Source organism: Eleutherodactylus coqui, chromosome 1, assembly GCF_035609145.1.
Source record: "Eleutherodactylus coqui strain aEleCoq1 chromosome 1, aEleCoq1.hap1, whole genome shotgun sequence".
NCBI classification, from domain to species: domain Eukaryota; kingdom Metazoa; phylum Chordata; class Amphibia; order Anura; family Eleutherodactylidae; genus Eleutherodactylus; species Eleutherodactylus coqui.
Window position 1 is genome coordinate 152,227,964 of NC_089837.1, and position 20,380 is coordinate 152,248,343.

Genomic DNA, 20,380 nt, shown 5'->3' on the forward strand with positions numbered 1-20,380 from the left:
AGAGTCAGAGCCTGGGACCGCTCATGTCCTACCCACCCCCAGAATTGCGGGCCCCAGCTCAGTGGTGGTATCTGCGGCGGTGTATGCTTCCTCCACTAAACCACCCTCCTCCTCCTACGCAACCTCTGTCTCGCAATCAAGATGTGCCAGCAGCAGCACGTCGCCAGCAGTCGGTGTCGCGCGGCGTGGCAGCACAGCGGTGGGCAAGCGTCAGCAGGCCGTGCTGAAACTACTCAGCTTAGGAGAGAAGAGGCACACGGCCCACGAACTGCTGCTGGGTCTGACAGAGCAGACCGACCGCTGGCTTGCGCCGCTGAGCCTCCAACTGGGCATGGTCGTGTGTGACAACGGCCGTAACCTGGTGGCGGCTCTGCAGCTCGGCATCCTCACGCACGTGCCATGCCTGGCCCACGTCTTTAATTTGGTGGTTCAGCGCTTTCTGAAAAGCTACTCACGCTTGTCAGACCTGCTCGGAAAGGTGCGCCGGCTCTGCGCACATTTCCGCAAGTCCCACACGGACGCTGCCACCCTGCGCACCCTGCAACATCGGTTTCATCTGCCAGTGCACCGACTGCTGTGCGACGTACCCACACGGTGGAACTCTACGCTCCACATGTTGGCCAGGCTCTATGAGCAGCGTAGAGCTATAGTGGAATACCAACTCCAACATGGGCGGCGCAGTGGGAGTCAGCCTCCTCAATTCTTTACAGAAGAGTGGGCCTGGTTGGCAGACATCTGCCAGGTCCTTGGAAACTTTGAGGAGTCTACCCAGATGGTGAGCGGCGATGCTGCAATCATTAGCGTCACCATTCCTCTGCTATGCCTCTTGAGAAGTTCCCTGCAAAGCATAAAGGCAGACGCTTTGCGCTCGGAAACAGAGTCGGGGGAAGACAGTATGTTGCTGGATAGTCAGAGCACCCTCCTGTCTATATCTCAGCGCGTTGAGAAGGAGGAGGAGGAGCATGAGGAGGATGACGAGAAGGGGGAAGAGACAGCTTGGCCCAATGCTGAGGGTACCCATGCTGCTTGCCTGTCATCCTTTCAGCGTGTATGGCCTGAGGAGGAGGATCCTGAAAGTGATCTTCCTAGTGAGGACAGCCATGTGTTGCGTACAGGTACCCTGGCACACATGGCTGACTTCACGTTAGGATGCCTTTCTCGTGACCCTCGCGTTACACGCATTCTGGCCATTACGGATTACTGGGTGTACACACTGCTCGACCCACGGTATAAGGAGAATCTTTCCACTCTCATACCCGAAGAGGAAAGGGGTTCGAGAGTGATGCTATACCACAGGACCCTGGCGGACAAACTGATGGTAAAATTCCCATCCGACAGCGCTAGCGGCCGAAGGCGCAGTTCCGAGGGCCAGGTAGCAGGGGAGGCGCAGAGATCAGGCAGCATGTACAGCACAGACAGGGGAACACTCTCTAAGGCCTTTGACAGCTTTTTGGCTCCCCAGCAAGACTGTGTCACCGCTCCCCAGTCAAGGCTGAGTCGGCGGGAGCACTGTAAAAGGATGGTGAGGGAGTACGTAGCCGATCGCACGACTGTCCTCCGTGACGCCTCTGCCCCCTACAACTACTGGGTGTCGAAGCTGGACACGTGGCCTGAACTCGCGCTGTATGCCCTGGAGGTGCTTGCTTGTCCTGCGGCTAGCGTCTTGTCAGAGAGGGTGTTTAGTGCGGCTGGGGGAATCATCACAGATAAGCGTACCCGCCTGTCAACCGACAGTGCCGACAGGCTTACACTCATCAAGATGAATAAAGCCTGGATTTCCCCAGACTTCTCTTCTCCACCAGCGGACAGCAGCGATACCTAAACAATACGTAGGCTGCACCCGCGGATGGAAGCATTGTTCTCTATCACCATCAAAAACGTGGACCTTTTAGCTTCATCAATCTGTGTATAATATTCATCCTCCTCCGCCTGCTCCTCCTCCTGAAACCTGACGTAATCACGCCGAACGGGCAGTGTTTCTTAGGCCCACAAGGCTCAGTCATATAATTTTTGTAAACAATTATTATACGTTTCAATGCTCATTAAAGCGTTGAAACTTTTACCTGAACCAATTTTTATTTTAACTGGGCTGCCTCCTGGCCTAGTTACAAATTAAGCCACATTAACCAAAGCGATTAATGGGTTTCACCTGCCCTCTTGGTTGGGCATGGGCAATTTTTCTGACGTACATTAGTACTGTTGGTACTGTTGGCCGAAGCCCACCTGCATTTAATCGGACGTTACCTCAGCTGTGATGGGCACTGCAATGGGATATATTTATGTACCGCCGGTGGCTTCCTGGCACCCACCCATGCTGTCGGTCCACACGGAGTTGTAACTGCATCTGTCCACTTCTAAAGAACCCCAGTCTGACTGGGGCATGCAGTGTGGGCCGAAGCCCACCTGCATTTAATCGGATGTTACCTCAGCTGTGATGGGCACTGCAATGGGATACATTAATGTACAGCCGGTGGGTTCCTGGGAGCCACCCATGCTGTGGGTGCACACGGAATTCCCATTGCGGAGTTGTACCTGCCTGTGACTATTTATAAAAAACCGCGGTCTGACTGGGGAATGCAGACACCTTGACAGAATGAATAGTGTGTGGCACATAGGTTCCCCATTGCTATGCCCATGTGTGCAGCTCCTGATGGCGGTGGCACAGCATTATATTTCTCATTGCTTCTGTACAGCATTGTGGGCTATCGCCCCGCCCATTTTAAAGAAGGTCGCTGCCTAGCCGTGCCAACCCTCTGCAGTGTGTGCCTGCGGTTTCTCCTCATGGCAGACGCACTTATAAATAGACATGAGGGTGGTGTGGCATGAGTGCAGCTGAAGGCTGCGCAGGGACACTTTGGTGTGCGCTGTGGACACTGGGTCGTGCGGGGGGGGGGGGGGGGAGGTTGGCAGCATGTAACCCAGGAGAAGTGGCAGCGGAGTGTCATGCAGGCAGTGATTGTGCTTTGTTGGAGGTAGTGTGGTGCTTAGCTAAGTTATGCATTGCTAATGAAGGCTTTTCAGAAGTAAAAGTTGTCGGGAGGGGGGGGGGGGCCTCTCTTGCCGCTATTGTGGCTTAATAGTGGGACCTGGGAACTTGAGATGCAGCCCAACATGTAGCCCCTCGCCTGCCCTATCCGTTGCTGTGTCGTTCCCATCACTTTTTTGAATTGCCCAGATTTTCACAAATGGAAACCTTAGCGAGCATCGGCGATATACAAAAATGCTCGAGTCGCCCATTGACTTCAATGGGGTTCGTTACTCGAAACGAACCCTCGAGCATCGCGATTATTTCGTCCCGAGTAATGAGCACCCGAGCATTTTGGTGCTCGCTCATCTCTAGTCGTAGGTAACTGGATCTGCAAGACTGACGGTTTCACTTATAAAGATAGGTATGTCTCGGAGCTCCACCTTACTAAGTATTAAAAATTTGGTCCCTGCAGTCAGATTTTACAGATAATAGTAAGTATTAAAATTTATCTTTTATGCATGCCTCCTAGGCGTGATTGGTTGCTGAGCTCTGTTACTGGCTACAGCCCATTTGATGTTCTGTAAACTGGGTGGGACTACAGCTCTAAACATAGATCAGAGAGGGGGACCAAGCACCAAGCACTTCCATAGCTCTGTACTCTTGTGACTTGTGACACTGACAGTGGGCGCCCGATTAACTGGTTGGCAGGAGTCCAGAGTGGTGGACCCCTGTTGATCAAGTATTGATGACCTATCCTGAGGATAGGTCAGCAATAGTTTTTTGCTCGAAAAAACCCTTTAAGGAGGAGCTGGCAGTCATATTGGGGGTAGGACATTATATAGGCTGAACTAGCACCATTTTAGAGAGACTGCAGCAGAACATGTAAAGCAGTGGAGGCTATCATCACTGTAGAGCGCAGCCTAAGCCACAGGCCTGCTGCATGGCAGGCTTAGCACCCAGGCTGGAGAGCAGCCATCACAAAGGGAAAATCGGTTGTCACACAGACACATACCTACACCAGACCAGTGGTCTGGTCGATAAGCGAACTTCAGAGGCATGTAGAACTAATGTCCAAACCTTGCGTTGACCAGCAATACAGCAGTGACTTAGGTCTGGCTGAGAATAATCCCTTGATGCCAAAGTGCGGCTACAACATCTACAGAACAGCGAGTTAACTACAGAAAAGGTGGTAATGTAAGGGCATTTTTTAGGGTTAAATTGCTATGGAGACAAACTGAGAAAACTGAACCCAAATTGAGCGTGTGCCAAGATTTGATGCCACAGAACTGAGCATGTTCACTTGGCATCTGGCTGCACAGTGACCAAGGGAAGGCTGGAGGGGATGACCTGAGCTACTGGTACTAGTGGAGAGCAATCTGGGGAATGTTTGGATACCAGCAGGGAACTGGAAGTGCCACTGGCTAGGTTGCCTAAAGAAAGAGAGGATCGAGGCAATGTATGAGATCACTGGGGTCAGTAGAAACTGCTCCCCCTGCACAACAAACTGTAAGTGAGATCAGCCTCAAAAGGACACTGGGTGTGCACATCAGCAAAGAATTACAAATAATCAGCAGTCCTGCTGCTGGGAGAGACAGAAACCACATGGGGAAATCAGACTGACGCTAAAGTTCCTGGGCTTGAACCCCTGAGATATTTGTTTACGAGGTGGAAAGTAAGATGGCAGCTGGGGTAACTGATGAGGCTTGAGCAAAGAGACATAACATTTGTATTCTGAAACCAACATTTATAATAGGTTGTGTTGATAGTAGTGGAGTGTTAACTCCTAAAGAGGAAATTGCTAGATATTCTGTGATCTGTGTTTATGTGAAATGACATAGATGGTAACCGAGTGTTATTAATCTTGTTTAAAAGGGATTAGTTATACAGATTGCTCACAATGTATTGCTACCTTTACATTTCAGTTAGTAATAGATAGTACTTAGATACTTAAAGGTAAAAGTTTAATTGCCTAATCACTATTATTACTATTGCTCATTTCTATTTTTTGTGTTTTAAATACATTTTTGGTTACTCCATCTGCTGCACGGTATCCTGAATTCTGAGTCGCTATTCCTCCGCCCACAACAGCAAGTGCAGTGCTCTATACAGCCATAGGGAATGCAAAGTAATGACAGGACTAAGACTCTCCTTAGTCCAAGAGCCACTATTAGAAAGGTGTGCTGCCATTTATTAGTGACCTGAGCATTATATGAATGCTACGTTTTGTATTGAGGACGGGAAAGTAAGTGGTGAGGTGAAAATCAAAGTTGGAGAGCTTGTTCAGAACACTTTAAGGGACAGTGCATCGATGCAGTGTATCTTGGCCACAACAATCGATTCCACCCAGGGGTGAACAGAATGTGGTTGTTCATGGTCACTATAAGGGATCGCAAGAGTTAGTTTATAGGCATTTAGAATTGCTACTTGCAGAAATATCGCAATATACTGTATATATAGTATACTCGCTTCTATTTTGTGGAACCTGGGTATGTGATTCGGATTTGTGAGCTGAGACGCTGAGGATAGATTCGCCGCCTCGTGGACAGGGGGCTGCACTTTCCATAGCAACACTATGGAAAGCGTGCACTGCGTAACTCGCGCCTGGAATATCGCAGCGAGTATTTCAATGCAATATCATCCACGGACAGGAGCCCTTAGTGGGTTTCAGTCTATTTTTGGATAGTTCATGCGGCTGGCGGGTTTCCCTGCCTTTGACATCCTTGGCTTAAAATATGACAGTTGTGCAAGTGATGAATGTGTATCTCAAATGTGTTCTTTATTTTAGTATTAAAGTATTTAAGTTATTTGGTTGAGCAAATATGGTATTAGTATACGTAAAGGTCCTGCAAGCTGCAGGAATGTGTGAGTGCCTGAAGCAGCGTTCTGTATACCTGAGGCGACCTGCCTATGGATGATACCCGGCGCTCGTCCTTACGGGATCTGCGGTGCATTTTCAAGTGCCCCGGACATTGGGTTTCTTGTGTGCACCACTGGGATCCCTGCTGTGCTCCTGGACTCAGCGGCCGCTGCCACTGACTGTCTCATTAAAAAATGACATCGGCTACCGTGGGGGAGTGAATGGGTCGGCGCTTCAGGACCAGGGCCACTGTGTGCTCCAGGAGTCTGCGTGCAGCGGCTGTCAGCATGTCTCTCGGCGGTCATATGCCCTCCCTGCAGCGGCGCCGATTTCAAAGGTGCAAGGGTAGAGTGGTGGTTGTTTATCGACTGGGCCCTGTGTGTCTTCTTCCAGTGTTCCGCCGCCGGCTCCCACTGTGTCTGCCGGTGGGCCTCTGGCCTCCCTGAATGTCACTGAAAGTGACATCGTTTGGGAGAGGGGGGCTCTTGTGGGGCAGCAGCGGTGGCCCAGGATCACTCACTTAATAGTCAGGGGGGTTGCAACTTCAGGGTCCCTACGCAGGAAGCCCATTGCACCTACTCCAAAGGGGCCTGCTCTATGCGCTTTTGTAAAACTTTTTATGGCCTTCCAGGACCTACTGCCCAGCCTGTTCTCCATCCAATCATGTACAGGGGGGCGTCACTCCCCTGTCAATATTCTCTCCACCAGGACTTCCTGGTGGCGTCAAGATATACTAATACCAGCAAACACTATCCCTGCCTCTGTCTGTCAGCTACTGCGTCATTCCATTCCATCCACTTGCTTAACAAAGACCAAGCAGCAACTGGGAAACCAGCTGCTATGTTTCTTGAACCTTATTTAAACTTACATTTTGACACATGCTAGCTTCTATACATGTACCGTAGCAGTCAAAAGTTTGGACATGCCTTTTCATTCTATGGTTTTTCTTATTTTTTATTTTCTACATTATAGATTCATATTGAAGACATGAAAACTTTGAAGGAACAGATATGGAATTAAGTGATAAATAAAAAGTGTTAAACCAGAATGTTTTATATTTTAGATTCTTCAAAGTAGCCCCTTTTATCATTGATGACTGCTTTGCACACTCTTGGCATTCTCTCAATCAGCTTCAAGAATTCCACCTCAAATGGTTTTCAGCTCATAGGTATGCCTTGTCAAGAGTTAATTTGTCTAATTGCTTGCCTCTTTAATGTGTTTGAGACCATCAGTTGTGTTGTGCAGAGATTGGATTGGTATACAGTTCCATACTATATTTAGCACTATTCAACTACTGTTCCAATCTATATTATGGCAAGAACCACTGAATTAAAGGGGTTGTCCCGCGGCGAAATGCAATTTTTTTTCCAGCCTACCCCCGCATTCTGCCCCGTTAAAATTAATACCGTTTGTAATTTAAAAAAATAAATAAATCGCTTACCTCCTTCCCAGTTCGCGCAGCATCTTCTTTTCTTCTTTTAAAGATGGCCACCGATCCTTTCCCAATGATGCACCGCGGTTTTCTCCCATGGTGCACCGCGGGTCTTCTCCCATGGTGCACCATGGGCTCTGTGCGGTCCATTGCCGATTCCAGCCTCCTGATTGGCTGGAATCGGCACACGTGATGGGGCGGAGCTACGCGATGAAGTGTAGAAGGGGGCGGAGCCAGAACGCCGCTCGTGCCAGACCGAAGAGAAGCCAGAAGACCCCTCTGTGCAAGAGCGTCTAAAAACGCCAGAAGACATCAGAATTAGACGGATCCACGGAGACGGGAACGCCAGCAACGGAGCAGGTAAGTGAATAACTTCTGTATGGCTCATATTTAATACACGATGTATATTACAAAGTGCATTAATATGGCCATACAGAAGTGTATAACCTCACTTGCTTTCGCGGGACAACCCCTTTAACTAAAGAGAAAGAATTATCCATCATTAATTTAAGACATGGTCCTAAATTAGGTCAGTCAATCTGAAAAAGTTCAAGAACGTTGAAGGCATAGCAAGTGCAGTCATGAAAACCATCAAACGCCATGATGAAATTGGCTCTCATGAGAACGGCCCCAGGAATGGAAGACCAAGAGTTACTTCTGCTGCAAAAGATACATTCATTAGAGTTATCAGTGCCAGAAACCGTAAATTAACAGTAACTCAGATTAAATCCAAATAGAAGAAAGATCTCTGCAGCACACCAGAAAACCACAATTGTGGGGGAGGAGGAAGCTGTATTGCAGTGATGCAAGCCCACCAACAGATCCGGACTCCAAAGATTCAAATAGCAAACATCCAAAAGACAGGAATGAGCAGCACCTCTTAGGAATCTTCAAGAAGTTGTAGCATGAGTTAATCCAAAACTTCAACTTTATTGGTTAAAACTCTATCAGCGTAAATACTTGCGATGTTTCGTAACTCAGATTAGAGACCACACACATCTCAACATTACCTGTTGACGGGGGGCAGTGAGAATTAGATCTTTATGGTGGTATGCTGCAAAGATGCCACTAATGAGGAACATCAACAAGAAGAAAAGAAATGTTTGATTTCAACTGCCATGTGAGATGCAGAAAAGCTGAGTGGATGGCTCCTGCCTGTGTGGGTCTCACCATGAAGCATGTAGGAGGTGGTATGTTGCTCTGGGGATGATTCACTAGTGACAATGTTGGTGATTTATTCAAAATTCAAAGCACACATAAGTAGCATAGCTACCAGAAGTATTCTGCAGCGACATGACATCCAATCTGGTTTGCACATAGTGGGGCCATGATTTTTTGAACAGAGCAATGACCCCAAACAGACTTCTAGGCTATGTAGGGCTATTTGTCCAAAAAAGGGAGTGATTGAGTGCTGCATCAGATGACATGGCCTCCACAACCATATGACCTAAATCCAAATAATATTATTTGGGGTGAGTTGGACCACAGAGTGAAAGAAAAGCAGCCAAAAAGCACTCAACACCTCTGGGAACTCCTTTGGGATTGTTGGAAAACCATTCCAGGTGACTGCCTCATGAAGCTGATTGAGAGAATGCCAATAGTGTGCAAAGCTGTCATCAAGGCAAAAGTGGGCTACATTGTAGAATTCAATTTTTTGTTTACTATTTAATTATATATGTATTCCTTTATTGTTTTCATGCCTTCAGTATGCTTTCAATGCAGAAGATAAAAAACAAACCAGAAAACCATGGAATGAAAAGGTGTATCTAAGGGCTTATTCACACGTTCGTATATCGGCCGGGTTTTCATGCCTGGCCGATATACGGTGTCCCTTTCTGCAGAAGGAGGAGGTGGGCCGGGCCAGGAGCAGTGCACAGAGCTCCGGCCCCCTCTCCCCCCTCACCACTGTTTGCAATGGGAGGGAGGGACAGGGGCAGAGCTACATTCCGCCCCTCCCATTGCAAATAGTGGCGAGGGGCGATGAGGGGGGCGAGAGCTCAGTGCACTGCTCCCGGCCTGGCCCGCCTCCTCCCCCTGCAGAAAGGGACACCGTATATCGGCCGGGCGTGAAAAGCAAGCCAATATGCGGACGTATGAATAAGCCCTAAACTTTTGACTACTTTTGACTAGTACTGAATATGACTTTTTCCTTTTTTTATAAAGGAAAATCATTTTTCTTTAGTATGAGCCATTTTCACTATTTTTGCTCCTGTATAATATGGAACATCTGGTAAAATGAAGTAGGAAAGTAATTTGTTAATCCAAGCTGCTTATTTTATGTCGATATTGCAGGGAGTAGGAATAATGGGCAATCTACAAGCTGCACTGAAACTGCCCAGTTCCTGCACTCTCTGCACCAAACAGTCTAAAATAGCAAATATGCTCCGGAGTTTTTATCCTATAGTCACACCTTCACCACTTGAATAAAATGATGACATGCAGCGGTAGGTATTAACAATGATCTGTAATAAGCCACTTCTGACCACAGAGTTCTTCCTGTCTTCCTCAAGCAGTATGCTTTCCAATCAAAATCCTTCCTTCATTAAGACGCTATTAGACGCAGGTGAACGTTTATCTGAGGTCCTCTGCAGTGTTTTCCATGGTGATGGGGATATGCTTATATAACTGCAATATTCTCCTAAATGCACTTATTAATACTGTCTTCTTTCTGGAGGAGTTAAGGCTTTATTTATTGCGTGCAGTCCACTTTTGGAATATATATTCCTGATGGCCGAGCTGGTGGGAATCGGTGTTGGGGGCCTCTTTTAGCCTGCCAGAGATTTTTTTCCAGTGCGACAATAAAGATGCTAGCTGTGTATTCAGGGAATTGGCAAATATGAAACAGTTGTGATGTACATCACTAAATAAAATAATGAACATAGTCCATACTCAGTGTAACAATGATTGTATAAGCCAGCCACATAATCCTCTGTGGTACAATAGGGTTCTGGTTTCATTTGCACAGGTGAAGAGTCCTTATGCAGCAGAAATTTGGCTGAGAATAAAAGATGCTAGGCAACGAGGTTGAATACAGTTAAGGTAGGAAGGTAAAGTAAAGCTCTTTGTGCATGGTGCATACAATAGCACACAGTCCAGCTGCGGAAGGCAGAGTGGATTCAGCAATAATTCAGGTATGGTGTACAACAAATTCACTCTGGCAGAAAAAGTCTCGTCTGACTTGAAACACTATCTATGAGCTATGGTAGGATGAGTAAATATACAGGATCTTTGGTGACATTTGCAAATTGTGCATACCACAAACAGGGACAAGTGCCAGAATTGCACTGTGGATCATTATCGAATTTCAGTAAGGCGTGTCACAGATTTCTAGATCATTTCTTTGTCATCATGGGTCTTCTATGAAATATCGGCATGCTCCTGCGGCTACTGGGCATGCTGGTTACCAAATAATAGTGATATGGTTCTCTAAAGTCACATAAAACTCACTAGAAAGTCCTTGACTGACCAGGAATGGGCTCAGCCCCCAGTGTGTGGTTAGCTGGGAAACCATTAGCTGGATATATAACATCTGAGTGTAGGAACTGAGAATCACAATGCCAAGAGACTACTCATTGCAACACCTCAGGTGAGTTAATAACAGTGGAACTTTACTTATTGTCTGTGTATTACTGTATGGTTGACAATGCTTCTTCTCTGATTGCTATTAAATATGCACTAGCTGTCTGTGTGCTATTGTATATGTACCAAGAGCTTTACCATGCAGGTCCAACCTTAACGCTATGTAATCTGATTGCCTCACGCGTCACTTATTCTCAGTGTAGTTACTGCAGCACATACTGTTCATCTACAGCAGTGTTCCCCAACTCCAGTCCTCAAGGCACCCCAACAGGTCATGTTTTCAGGATTTCCTCAGTATTGCACAGGTGATGTAATTATTGTCGGTGCCTCAGACATTGCCACAGGTGTTCTTACTATAGGATATCCTGAAAACATGACCTGTTGGGGGTCCCTGAGGACTGGAGTTGGGAAACACTGACCTACACATATGTTACTGAAACTCTTTATGTACAGCAGAGGATTAAGTGGCTGGCTTATACAATCATTGTTACAGTTACAGTAAAGACTTCATATCTGCCAGTTCCCTGAATACTCAGTTAGCACCTGTTATAGCACCATATTTGCCACTTATGTTAAATCTCCATAGCTTACAATGGTATGTATTACATGCCAAAATAGGGCATACTGCGTTTTTTTCACACATGTAAAAAGAACGCAGGTGTAAGTGGCCCAATAGAAATCAATGGACTTTTACCACCGTGTATTACGTGTTTAAAAAAACATGTACCCGTGTGCGTGAGCACTTGCTGTGTATTAGCAGATGCTTGATTGCATGTTTATATGTAATTTCACCTTGAGAAATTGCTTAAACTTGAAAACTTGTTGCTACCTTGTAAAATGATACTAATGGCTTGCCAGTGTCTTGTTTGTAGAGTGCATCAAGATATGTGTATTGGATGTCTGCAGGCATGAAAGAGTTTATGTCTGGGTCATGTCTGGAAAATGTAGCATTATTTGTGTATCGTTTGTGGTTGCGTGATAGTGTTATATATATATATATATATATATATATATATATATATATATATAAATTTGCAAGAATGCAAAAGGGGAGTTGAATGGAGAAGTCTGGCAGATAGTGATTGAGCCACACGGACACCAGACAGATCGGTCCGTGTGGAGCATGGAGGAGGTCAAGTGACTTCCTTGTGCTCATCCTGGGCCCCTTCAACCCAGGAGTCCTCAGAACGTCTGCTGAGTGCTGAGAGAGAGAGGTCACTTCATAGCGAAACAAAGAGAAAATGTGAGTGGTTGCTGGTGGAGAGAGAGAGAAATTGAGTACCGGGAGTAATGGAACTTACAGATAACTTGGACTGTGGATTGTACAATTGCCACATGAGCTCCACCAACTCTTCTGCCATTGTTAGTGACTTTATGCAAACGTCTAAGTAAATGGACAAGATTGATCATTCCTGGTTTTGTTCCAAAATATACTTTTCTGGTGTTGGATTACTTTATTTATTTGCAAGATCTAGCACTAGAGAATGGTGGCATTACGATCATTCAAGCCATTTACAAATGCAATGAATGATTATTACCAAACCAGATGACCAAGACATTACAAATAAAGTGGGCCCAAAGACCAACCTGATCAATGCCAGAACAAGATGGGTCACCAAACATCACAATCTCCTCCCACCAACCTAAGAGCAAGTTGGCTTATAATTGGAAACAAGGGATCCGCATTACATTTATGTGTGCTGGTTAGGGATGAGCGAGTATACTCGCTAAAGCACTACTCGCTCGAGTAATGTGCTTTAGACGAGTATCTCCCTGCTCGTCCCTGAAGATTCGGGAGCCGTCGCAGCTGACAGGTGAGTTGCGGCGGGGAGCAGGGGAGAGCAGGCGGGAGAGAGGGAGAGAGAGATCTCCCCTCCGTTCCTCCCCGCTCTCCCCTGCAGCTCCCAGCTCCGCTGCGGCTCCCGAATCTTCAGGGACCAGCAGGGAGATACTCGTCTAAAGCACATTACTCGAACGAGTAGTGCTTTAGCGAGTATACTCGCTCATACTTAGTGCTGGTGAAAAAATTTCCCATTAAAAAGCAAAGCATTTATCGTCCTAACCCATCTCTATTTCTTTCAAAACATCTCATGCCTCCTGTCAATGTTATCTAAACGCATCATTTCGTCATGATTAAAGTTTTATATGATAATCCTGACTGATGCTGCATCTTCTTACTTTACTGTTAAATACATAAATCGTGGACATTATTTGGGCGTATTTGCTTTGCGGAATCCAGAGCGGGCGTCCGTCTCCGGGTTCCTCGGTAAATACCTTCCATATCATGCTATGGAAAAGCACTTTTTCTTGCACATGAGCAGAAATCAATTGTATTTTTCCACTCACAGAGAAAAATTGCAGTATGCTCAATTTTAGTGCAGTGTCTGCAAGGACGGCTTCTAGAGATGCTTGATGCTCACTCAAGCATTAGCATACTCGAAGTAGTCGTTACTCGAGCCGAGCACCACGCGGTACTCGGGTGCTCGAGAAAATGTTGTCCCTCTTCTCCCCACCTGTTTCCAATGGAGCCGCGGCTGCTGGCAGCTCCATTGAAAACAATGGTCTGCCGGCACCCCTGAATTGTTTTTCATGGAAGGGCTGCAGGGATGAAGAACACGCATGCGGCAGATGTTTCCTTCATTCCCGCGAGGAAAAATAATTCCTTGCTGCTGCACCTGCCACATCTGTAACAGATGCAGCAAAGGAATTCTTCATCCTTGCGGGGAATGAAGAAAAACTTACCCTCCGCCACTGCCGTGTCCCCCGCGGGGATGAAGAACACATCTTCCGCATTTGGCAGATGTTTCCTTCATCCCCGCTAGTAAAAAGAATTCCCTGCTGCTACATCTGTCACATCTGTGACAGATGCAGCAGAGGAATTCTTCAATTCCCTACCGCAGCTGTCACACATGACAGCTGTGGTAGAGGATCCTGCTGCCGGCACCCAGTCATTGATTTTCAGGGAAGGGCTGTAAACATAAGCCCTTCCCTGAAAAACCAGTAAAAGTACAGTAAAAAAAAAACAAACATACTCACTGCCGTTCAGCTGCCGTGGCTCAGCAGCATCTTCTCTGCTCTGTCCCCGGCTCTGCAGTCTTGATCTATCAGCTGGCGGGGATTTAAAATCCCTGCCTTCTGAAAGAGCTGATTGTGATTGGCTGAGCGCCTCAGCCAATCACAATCAGCTCTTTCAGCAGTGCAGAGCTGGGGACAGCGCGAGAAACAATTCAGGGGTGCCAGCAGACCATTGTTTTCAATGGAGCCGCCAGCAGCAGCCGCGGCTCCATTGAAAACAGGTGGGGAGGAGAGGGACAAAATTTTCTCGAGCACCTGAGTACTGCATGGTGCTCGGCTCGAGTAACGAGTACTTCGAGTATGCTTATGCTCAAACGAGCATCAAGCTCGGATGAGCATGCTTGCTTATCTCTAGAAGCCGTCCATGCAGACACTGCACTAAAATTGAGCAGGCTGCAATTTTTCTCCGTGAGCAGAAAAACGCACTTGATTTCTCCTCATATGCAGGAAAAAGTGCTTTTTCATAGTATGCTATGAAAGGTATTTGCTGAGGAACCCGGTGGCGGACACCTGCTCTGGATTTCGCAATGCAAATATGCCCAAATAATGCCTGTTCTTCATCCCCGCGGGGGACACGGTAGTAGAGGAGGGTACGTTTTTTTTTTACACTAAAATTATTGTTTTTCATGGAAGGGCTAATATGTAAAGCCCTTCCATGAAAAACAATTCAGGGGTGCTGTCAGACCATTGTTTTCAATGGATCCGCCGCGGCTCCATTGAAAACAATTCAAGCAGCTACCGAGCATGGGTGAGCATGAAAAATGCTCGGGTCTCCCATTGACTTCAATGGGGTTCGCTAGTCGAAACGAGCTCTCGAGCATTACAAAAAGCTTGGCTCAAGTAACGAGCACCCGAGCATTTTGATGCTCGCTCATCTCTAATGGCTTCCATTGAAGTAAATGAAAGCCTTCTGACAATTAACATTGCGGACAGATCACAGATTGAAGTCAGTAAAAGCCGGCCAACAATTAACTTTGCGGACAGATCACGGATTCCGTGTCATCGCCTAGCAACAGCAAAGGTAAACATGTACTGCGTATGTCTAATAGCGAGCTGCCTGGATCACATGCATCACAGATAATGAGGAACGACTGACAGGTATGTGGGGTCACCGGCCAGGCACCGGTTCCACTGCAGGATGCCAAATCCTGAAAAACTACCTAGTCATGGGTACCCGGCCTAAGGGAAATAAAGACCAGGGTATTTCCCCCCCCCCCCCTTTTCTTTTTCCTTCTGCTTTTCTCTTTCTCTTATTTTTTTGCTTCCTCACTTAATGTAATACATTTTTGGTAGGCTTTGGAATGATTTAGTATATGAAAGGGGATAGGGTTGGGCCTCACCGCTCTGTGGCTGTGGGGGGGGGGGGGGGGTCGCTGGGTGTGCGGGTGCTCATTGGGCACAGGATAGGAAACTGGCAAAACGTTTATTGTTTATTTTTATGTATACATATACAGCAAAGTGAAACATTTTCCACGGAGGAAGAAGACAACAAATCCAGTTCTTCTGTTGATGCACACTGTTTAATTTAATTCAATATCATGTACTTCAATTCAGACTGTAATTTCTCTATCAAACTAAATAAAATCCCTTTGAACATAAGGAAAAGAAAGATAACTAAATAGCAAATTCATCTTATAAAAAAAGCTTTAGTGGCGGCGCTTGGGGTAACATTTCACTTGTTCCTGGAGATTCTTTATACTTGCAAATTAGTTTCAGATCATTTCAGCTTTTAAACTTGAATATATGGATACTTATTTCTTAATCTTGAATATATAATTATTTGGCACCTATTCAGACTCTCTGATGTCAGATTAAAGAATATGGGCGTGGTTTACCTTACAGAACCCAGAGAGCGGCTAATTGGTGTACAATGCATTGCAGTATAAAACAATACATGCTGATTCCTTAAATAGGAAGTTACAGAGGTGTGTGTGTTATTAACTGGTAGTACAATTTGGTTTCTCAGATTCTGTGCTGCCTGGTGATGACAAAGTGCTCTGATCTCTTCTTCCCACATTCTGTGAAAGGCAACTACTGGCTGAGTTGTCAAAACGTGAAACATGAAATCAAAAGAACAGGAAAACCACCGCGCCATAATTAACGAAGGGCAAGAAAATGAGATGGTAAGTATTTCCTACAGCACTGATAGTCTAACTGAAAATTGTTGCCTGACTATTAACTTTGTAATCACAAAAATGACACATAGATTTTAAAATACAAGTACATCAAGCAGAATATTCAGTCTTGGGCACTGTACATTCGGTAATGGTTCAGGATGTAGGATTTGTGCATAAGATGTTTATTTCAATTAGAAAACACTGGTGTTTAAAATAACATGGCTTCCCACCGTTGAGTGATATGAATTGTACCATCTCCTGTGTTAGGTTACAAAAAAAAAGACTTAAAGGGGTATTCCGGGCATTTATCCCCTAACAGTATCTATCCCCGGTGATCAGCTGATCTCAGCCTCTGCACTCGCTGCAGCAGGCCAGATGGTGACAGCTCCATCTGCATGGAGGTTAAAGCTGGAATAGGAAGTATAACTCATATACCCTTCTAACTCCTCAGGAACACAGCCTGTTTTTTTATTTTATTTGCTTTGTTTTGTTTTCAAGGACCATAATTTTTTTTTCCAATTTTTTACCTTGACATGGTGCATGAGGAATTGTTTTTTTCGTGGAATGAGCTGTACTTTTCAATGTACTATATAGTACATTGAAAAACCTGTAAAAAAATATTTGTGAGGTGGAATGGAAAAAACATAATTTTGCCATTATTTTATGGGGTTCATGTTTACGATTAGAGATGAGCGAGCATACTCGCTAAGGGCAATTGCTTGATCGAGCATTGCCCTTAGCGAGTACCTGCCCGCTCGGGAGCAAAGATTCGGCTGCCGGCGGCGGGCGGGGAGCGGCGGGGGAGAACAGGGAGGAACGGAGGGGAGATCGCTCTCTCCCCCCGCCCTCCCCTGCTCACTGCTGCAACTCACCACTTCTCCGCGCCGGCACCCGAACCTTTTTTCCCGAGCGGGGAGATACTCGCTAAGGACAATGCTCAATCGAGTAATTGTCCTTAGCGAGTATGCTCGCTTATCTCTATTTACACTGTTTACTATATGCCAAAAAATACATGTTGGCCTGAGCTCACACAACCGTAAGCATAAAACACTGCGTGCATCCCTTTTAGCGGTTTACCACTGTGTAGCAGGTGGTGAGGCGAACCTATCGCTGTGCATGTCAGAGTATCTCACACAGGGTTTCATATGCAGTCTTCCGTTTTTTTTTCTTAATTTCCTATTTTGTCGCTTCACAACAGGGCATATAAATGCCGCTCAAATGCAATGTAATTGGATATATTGCTGCGCTGATTAAGCGCTTATAGTTAGATATGAGAGAGCATACTCAGTAAGGCCATTTACTCGAGAGAGCATCACCTTTTTCGAGTAATTGCTGGCTCGTCTCTGAAGATTCGGGGAGGCCGCGAGAGGCGGCACGAGGGAGCAGGGGGAAGAGTGAGAGAGATCTCTCTCTCCCTCCCGATCCCCTACACATTTTTATTGTGGGGTGGGGTGTAGTTTTGGCTGGTACTAGTTTTGGATACATATTTTTTCATTTATATATATATTCATACATAACACAGCGGCAAAACCGTTTGCAGTGCAATGCAGTACAAATGTGTTTGGGCAAAAAGCTGTTCTTACAGGACGTTTTTTTTCTGCTCCATATTCCGCAATGCAAATCCAGCCGTGTGCAGCCGGCCTTAGGCTAATTTCACACGAGTGAGTCTGATATTGGGCCGTGAAACTCAGCCCCCTATCACACTCGCCAACTTATGCCGTCCCCGCGGATGTGAGCGGTTGTTGTGTTAAATCCAGCTCGCATCACATCATCATATTCTCGTGCGATGCAGAGAAAGACAAAAAAAAGCATCGCTCCTGTGTATGATTGTATTCAAAAGAATGGGGTTCATATTCATGTGCGATTTGTGCGTCTTGCAACGCACAAATCTCACGCAATTTGTGCGGCCGTGTGAAAGCGGCCTAAGACATTACCAACAGGTTTTTACGTAGTCAAGGAAAGGAGTCCTGATGAGAAGGCTTACACCAAGGGGCTAGATCATGTTTGTAAATTAGCACGGTTTAGGTATAGGTACGGGTACAGATGGAGAGGGGGCCCAGCTGAACTTTTGCACCCGGGCCCCTTAGGCTTTAGGTACGCCCCTGACTGTCACTGTGACAAATCTGTGAAGAGGGTAATATTCTTAAATCTGTCTGGTAAAGCAGGATTGTTTCTCGCCACCGACAGGAATGTGGCAGAATGTTGGTGGCAAGCAAGTAGATCTCTGGGAATATCTGCTCCTAAAATTCTCGGCTTAGGAAGGCATGGCGGAGCGGGGGGTAGCAGCGGGGAACAGGGGGGAGCCCTCTCTCTCTCCCTCCCCCCCCACTCCCCGCTGCAACCCCCCACTCACCCACGGCGCCCCCCGAATCTTTTCACCCGAGTACGGAAGTACTCGAAAATCGCGGCGCTCGGGCGAAAAAGGCGCGTGGCCGAGTAGGTTCGCTCATCTCTAGACAGTATACAACTTTGGTACTATTTATGTCTGATCTTTAAAAGTTCTAAAGTTATTTTTTATACTGCAGCTGTTATAATAGCTGGAAAAAATAAGATGTTTCCTAGTACTACATTTTCTTTTTTCAAGTCATTATTTAAGTGGGCGATATAATTAACTTTCTGTTTATTTGTAGGAGAAGAGAAGGTTCTAGCCATAAAAATATGTGATGATCAGTTGTCACGCCAGGCTCTCATGAACATGTGTGTTGGCATGCCGCGTGCAATGACATGCATACTTGCTGTGTGCCCCTAATCCCCATACACTATCTTGGCATGCATGCACATGTAATATGCGCTAAGATGATGCATTCCACTATTTTTTTCACACCAGTGATACGCATGCAAAAAAAGAAAATTACAGGTGTGAGTGGCCCAATACAAATCAATGAGATATTGGCATCACATGTTGCGTGCTGCCAATGATAATATGCTCATGTGACACTGGCCTTTAGGGAATAGATTTTAATTAATTAATACTCCAATTAATTAAATTTGAATTGTGACACAATGTGTTATCTAAGTACATCACATACAGACAAGTACTTTTAGCAGTGCAATCCTCAGGATAAGGATAAGGTAACTATGTAACAATTCTTATTGACAAATAAAGAAAATGAGCCACTATTATAAGTACAGTACAAGATTTTGGTGGAAGGTGGGAGTTTAAGGAAGGTAAAGTGGTAGCATCAAAGGCCATCTTGATAGCACTTGAATTGATATAGTATTGACTCATATATGCTTCTAAGGCTTTATTCACCCGAGTGTTTTATCAACAAAACGCTGGCCAAAAGTCGCGACAATGCGCATTCCGGCTGGCTGCTTTTACGCTGATCGGAAAAGATAGGTCTGGACCTATCTTTTGCTGGAATACGTCGGCCGATCTCATAGACTCCTATGGGAGCCTATGTGAGCTGCCAGAAAGGGGGGTGAGTGGAAGATAAGCAGCAGCTCTGCTAAACTACCTCCCCCTTCCCCTCTCCTTTCCGCCTCTTGCCACCCCCTCCCCTTGTTAGCTGCCGGCAAGGGGCAGGAGCCAGCATGGTAAACTCCTGCCCAATTCTGCCCCCTCCCTTTGCCAGCAGCCAGCAAGGGGTGGAAAGGGGGAGGGATTTTAGCAGAGCTAAACTCTGTCCCCCGCCCGATGGTATTCCGGGCTGCGATGTTTATGCGCCACAGCCCTGGCCTCTGTACGGGCAACAAAACGAGAGATGCAGACTTAGTCGCGGCTGCATGTGCAGCGGAAAATCAGGTTTCCCCTATTGCCCAATTTTTTTTGGTGCACATATAAAAACTACGTGTGACAAAGATAGGGCAATGCCTATCTTTTCTCACGCATAGTAATATTGCACGAAAATCCCGCTAGTCAAGACGAAAGCATTGAAATCATGTTCGTCTATTTAAGCTCTTACTTATATAGCTAGTTCAGTGGGAAGATAGATGAAGGCTGAAAGGTTCTATTATAAACAGGTTTGTGTGATGCAAGGCCTTGTTACTGCTATTTGAAGAAACTAGAACTCCCAAAGGGCTTGCCAGCATTAGCCCTGTATGTACATTAGCAAGGTTGGGTCCTCAGTAAGTGTCCTCATAAGGCAATGATTCTTCAAAAAGATGAACTCCATCTCTGAGAAACACAGAGGCACTCAGGCTCAGCCTGTATAATGCATTTGGATGCCAAGAATTTTTTTTGCAGTTTTTAAAGCCAAAGCCAGAAGAGGATTCAAGAAGGAGAAGTGGTGCATACTTTCTTACCCTTTATAATCCACACCTGGTTTAGGCTTCAAAATCTTCATTAAAAACCTGATGAAAACTGGCACGTGCAGATGCACCCGAAAGGCTTCTTCACATGGGCCCTTTTT

At 46.0% G+C, this 20,380-nt stretch overlaps 1 protein-coding gene across 1 annotated transcript in view; it reads left to right on the forward strand.

The window, feature by feature from the left end:
- The first annotated feature begins 10,712 nt into the window (after positions 1–10,712).
- Positions 10,713–20,380, forward strand: part of LOC136626942 (probable cation-transporting ATPase 13A4) — a 74,341-nt gene continuing 64,673 nt past the window's right edge. The window contains exons 1-2 of the mRNA XM_066601903.1: positions 10,713–10,843; positions 15,878–16,034. Coding sequence (XP_066458000.1) covers positions 15,972–16,034 — 63 coding nt within the window. The 5' untranslated portion in view covers positions 10,713–10,843; positions 15,878–15,971. The remainder of the gene's footprint in view (positions 10,844–15,877; positions 16,035–20,380) is intronic.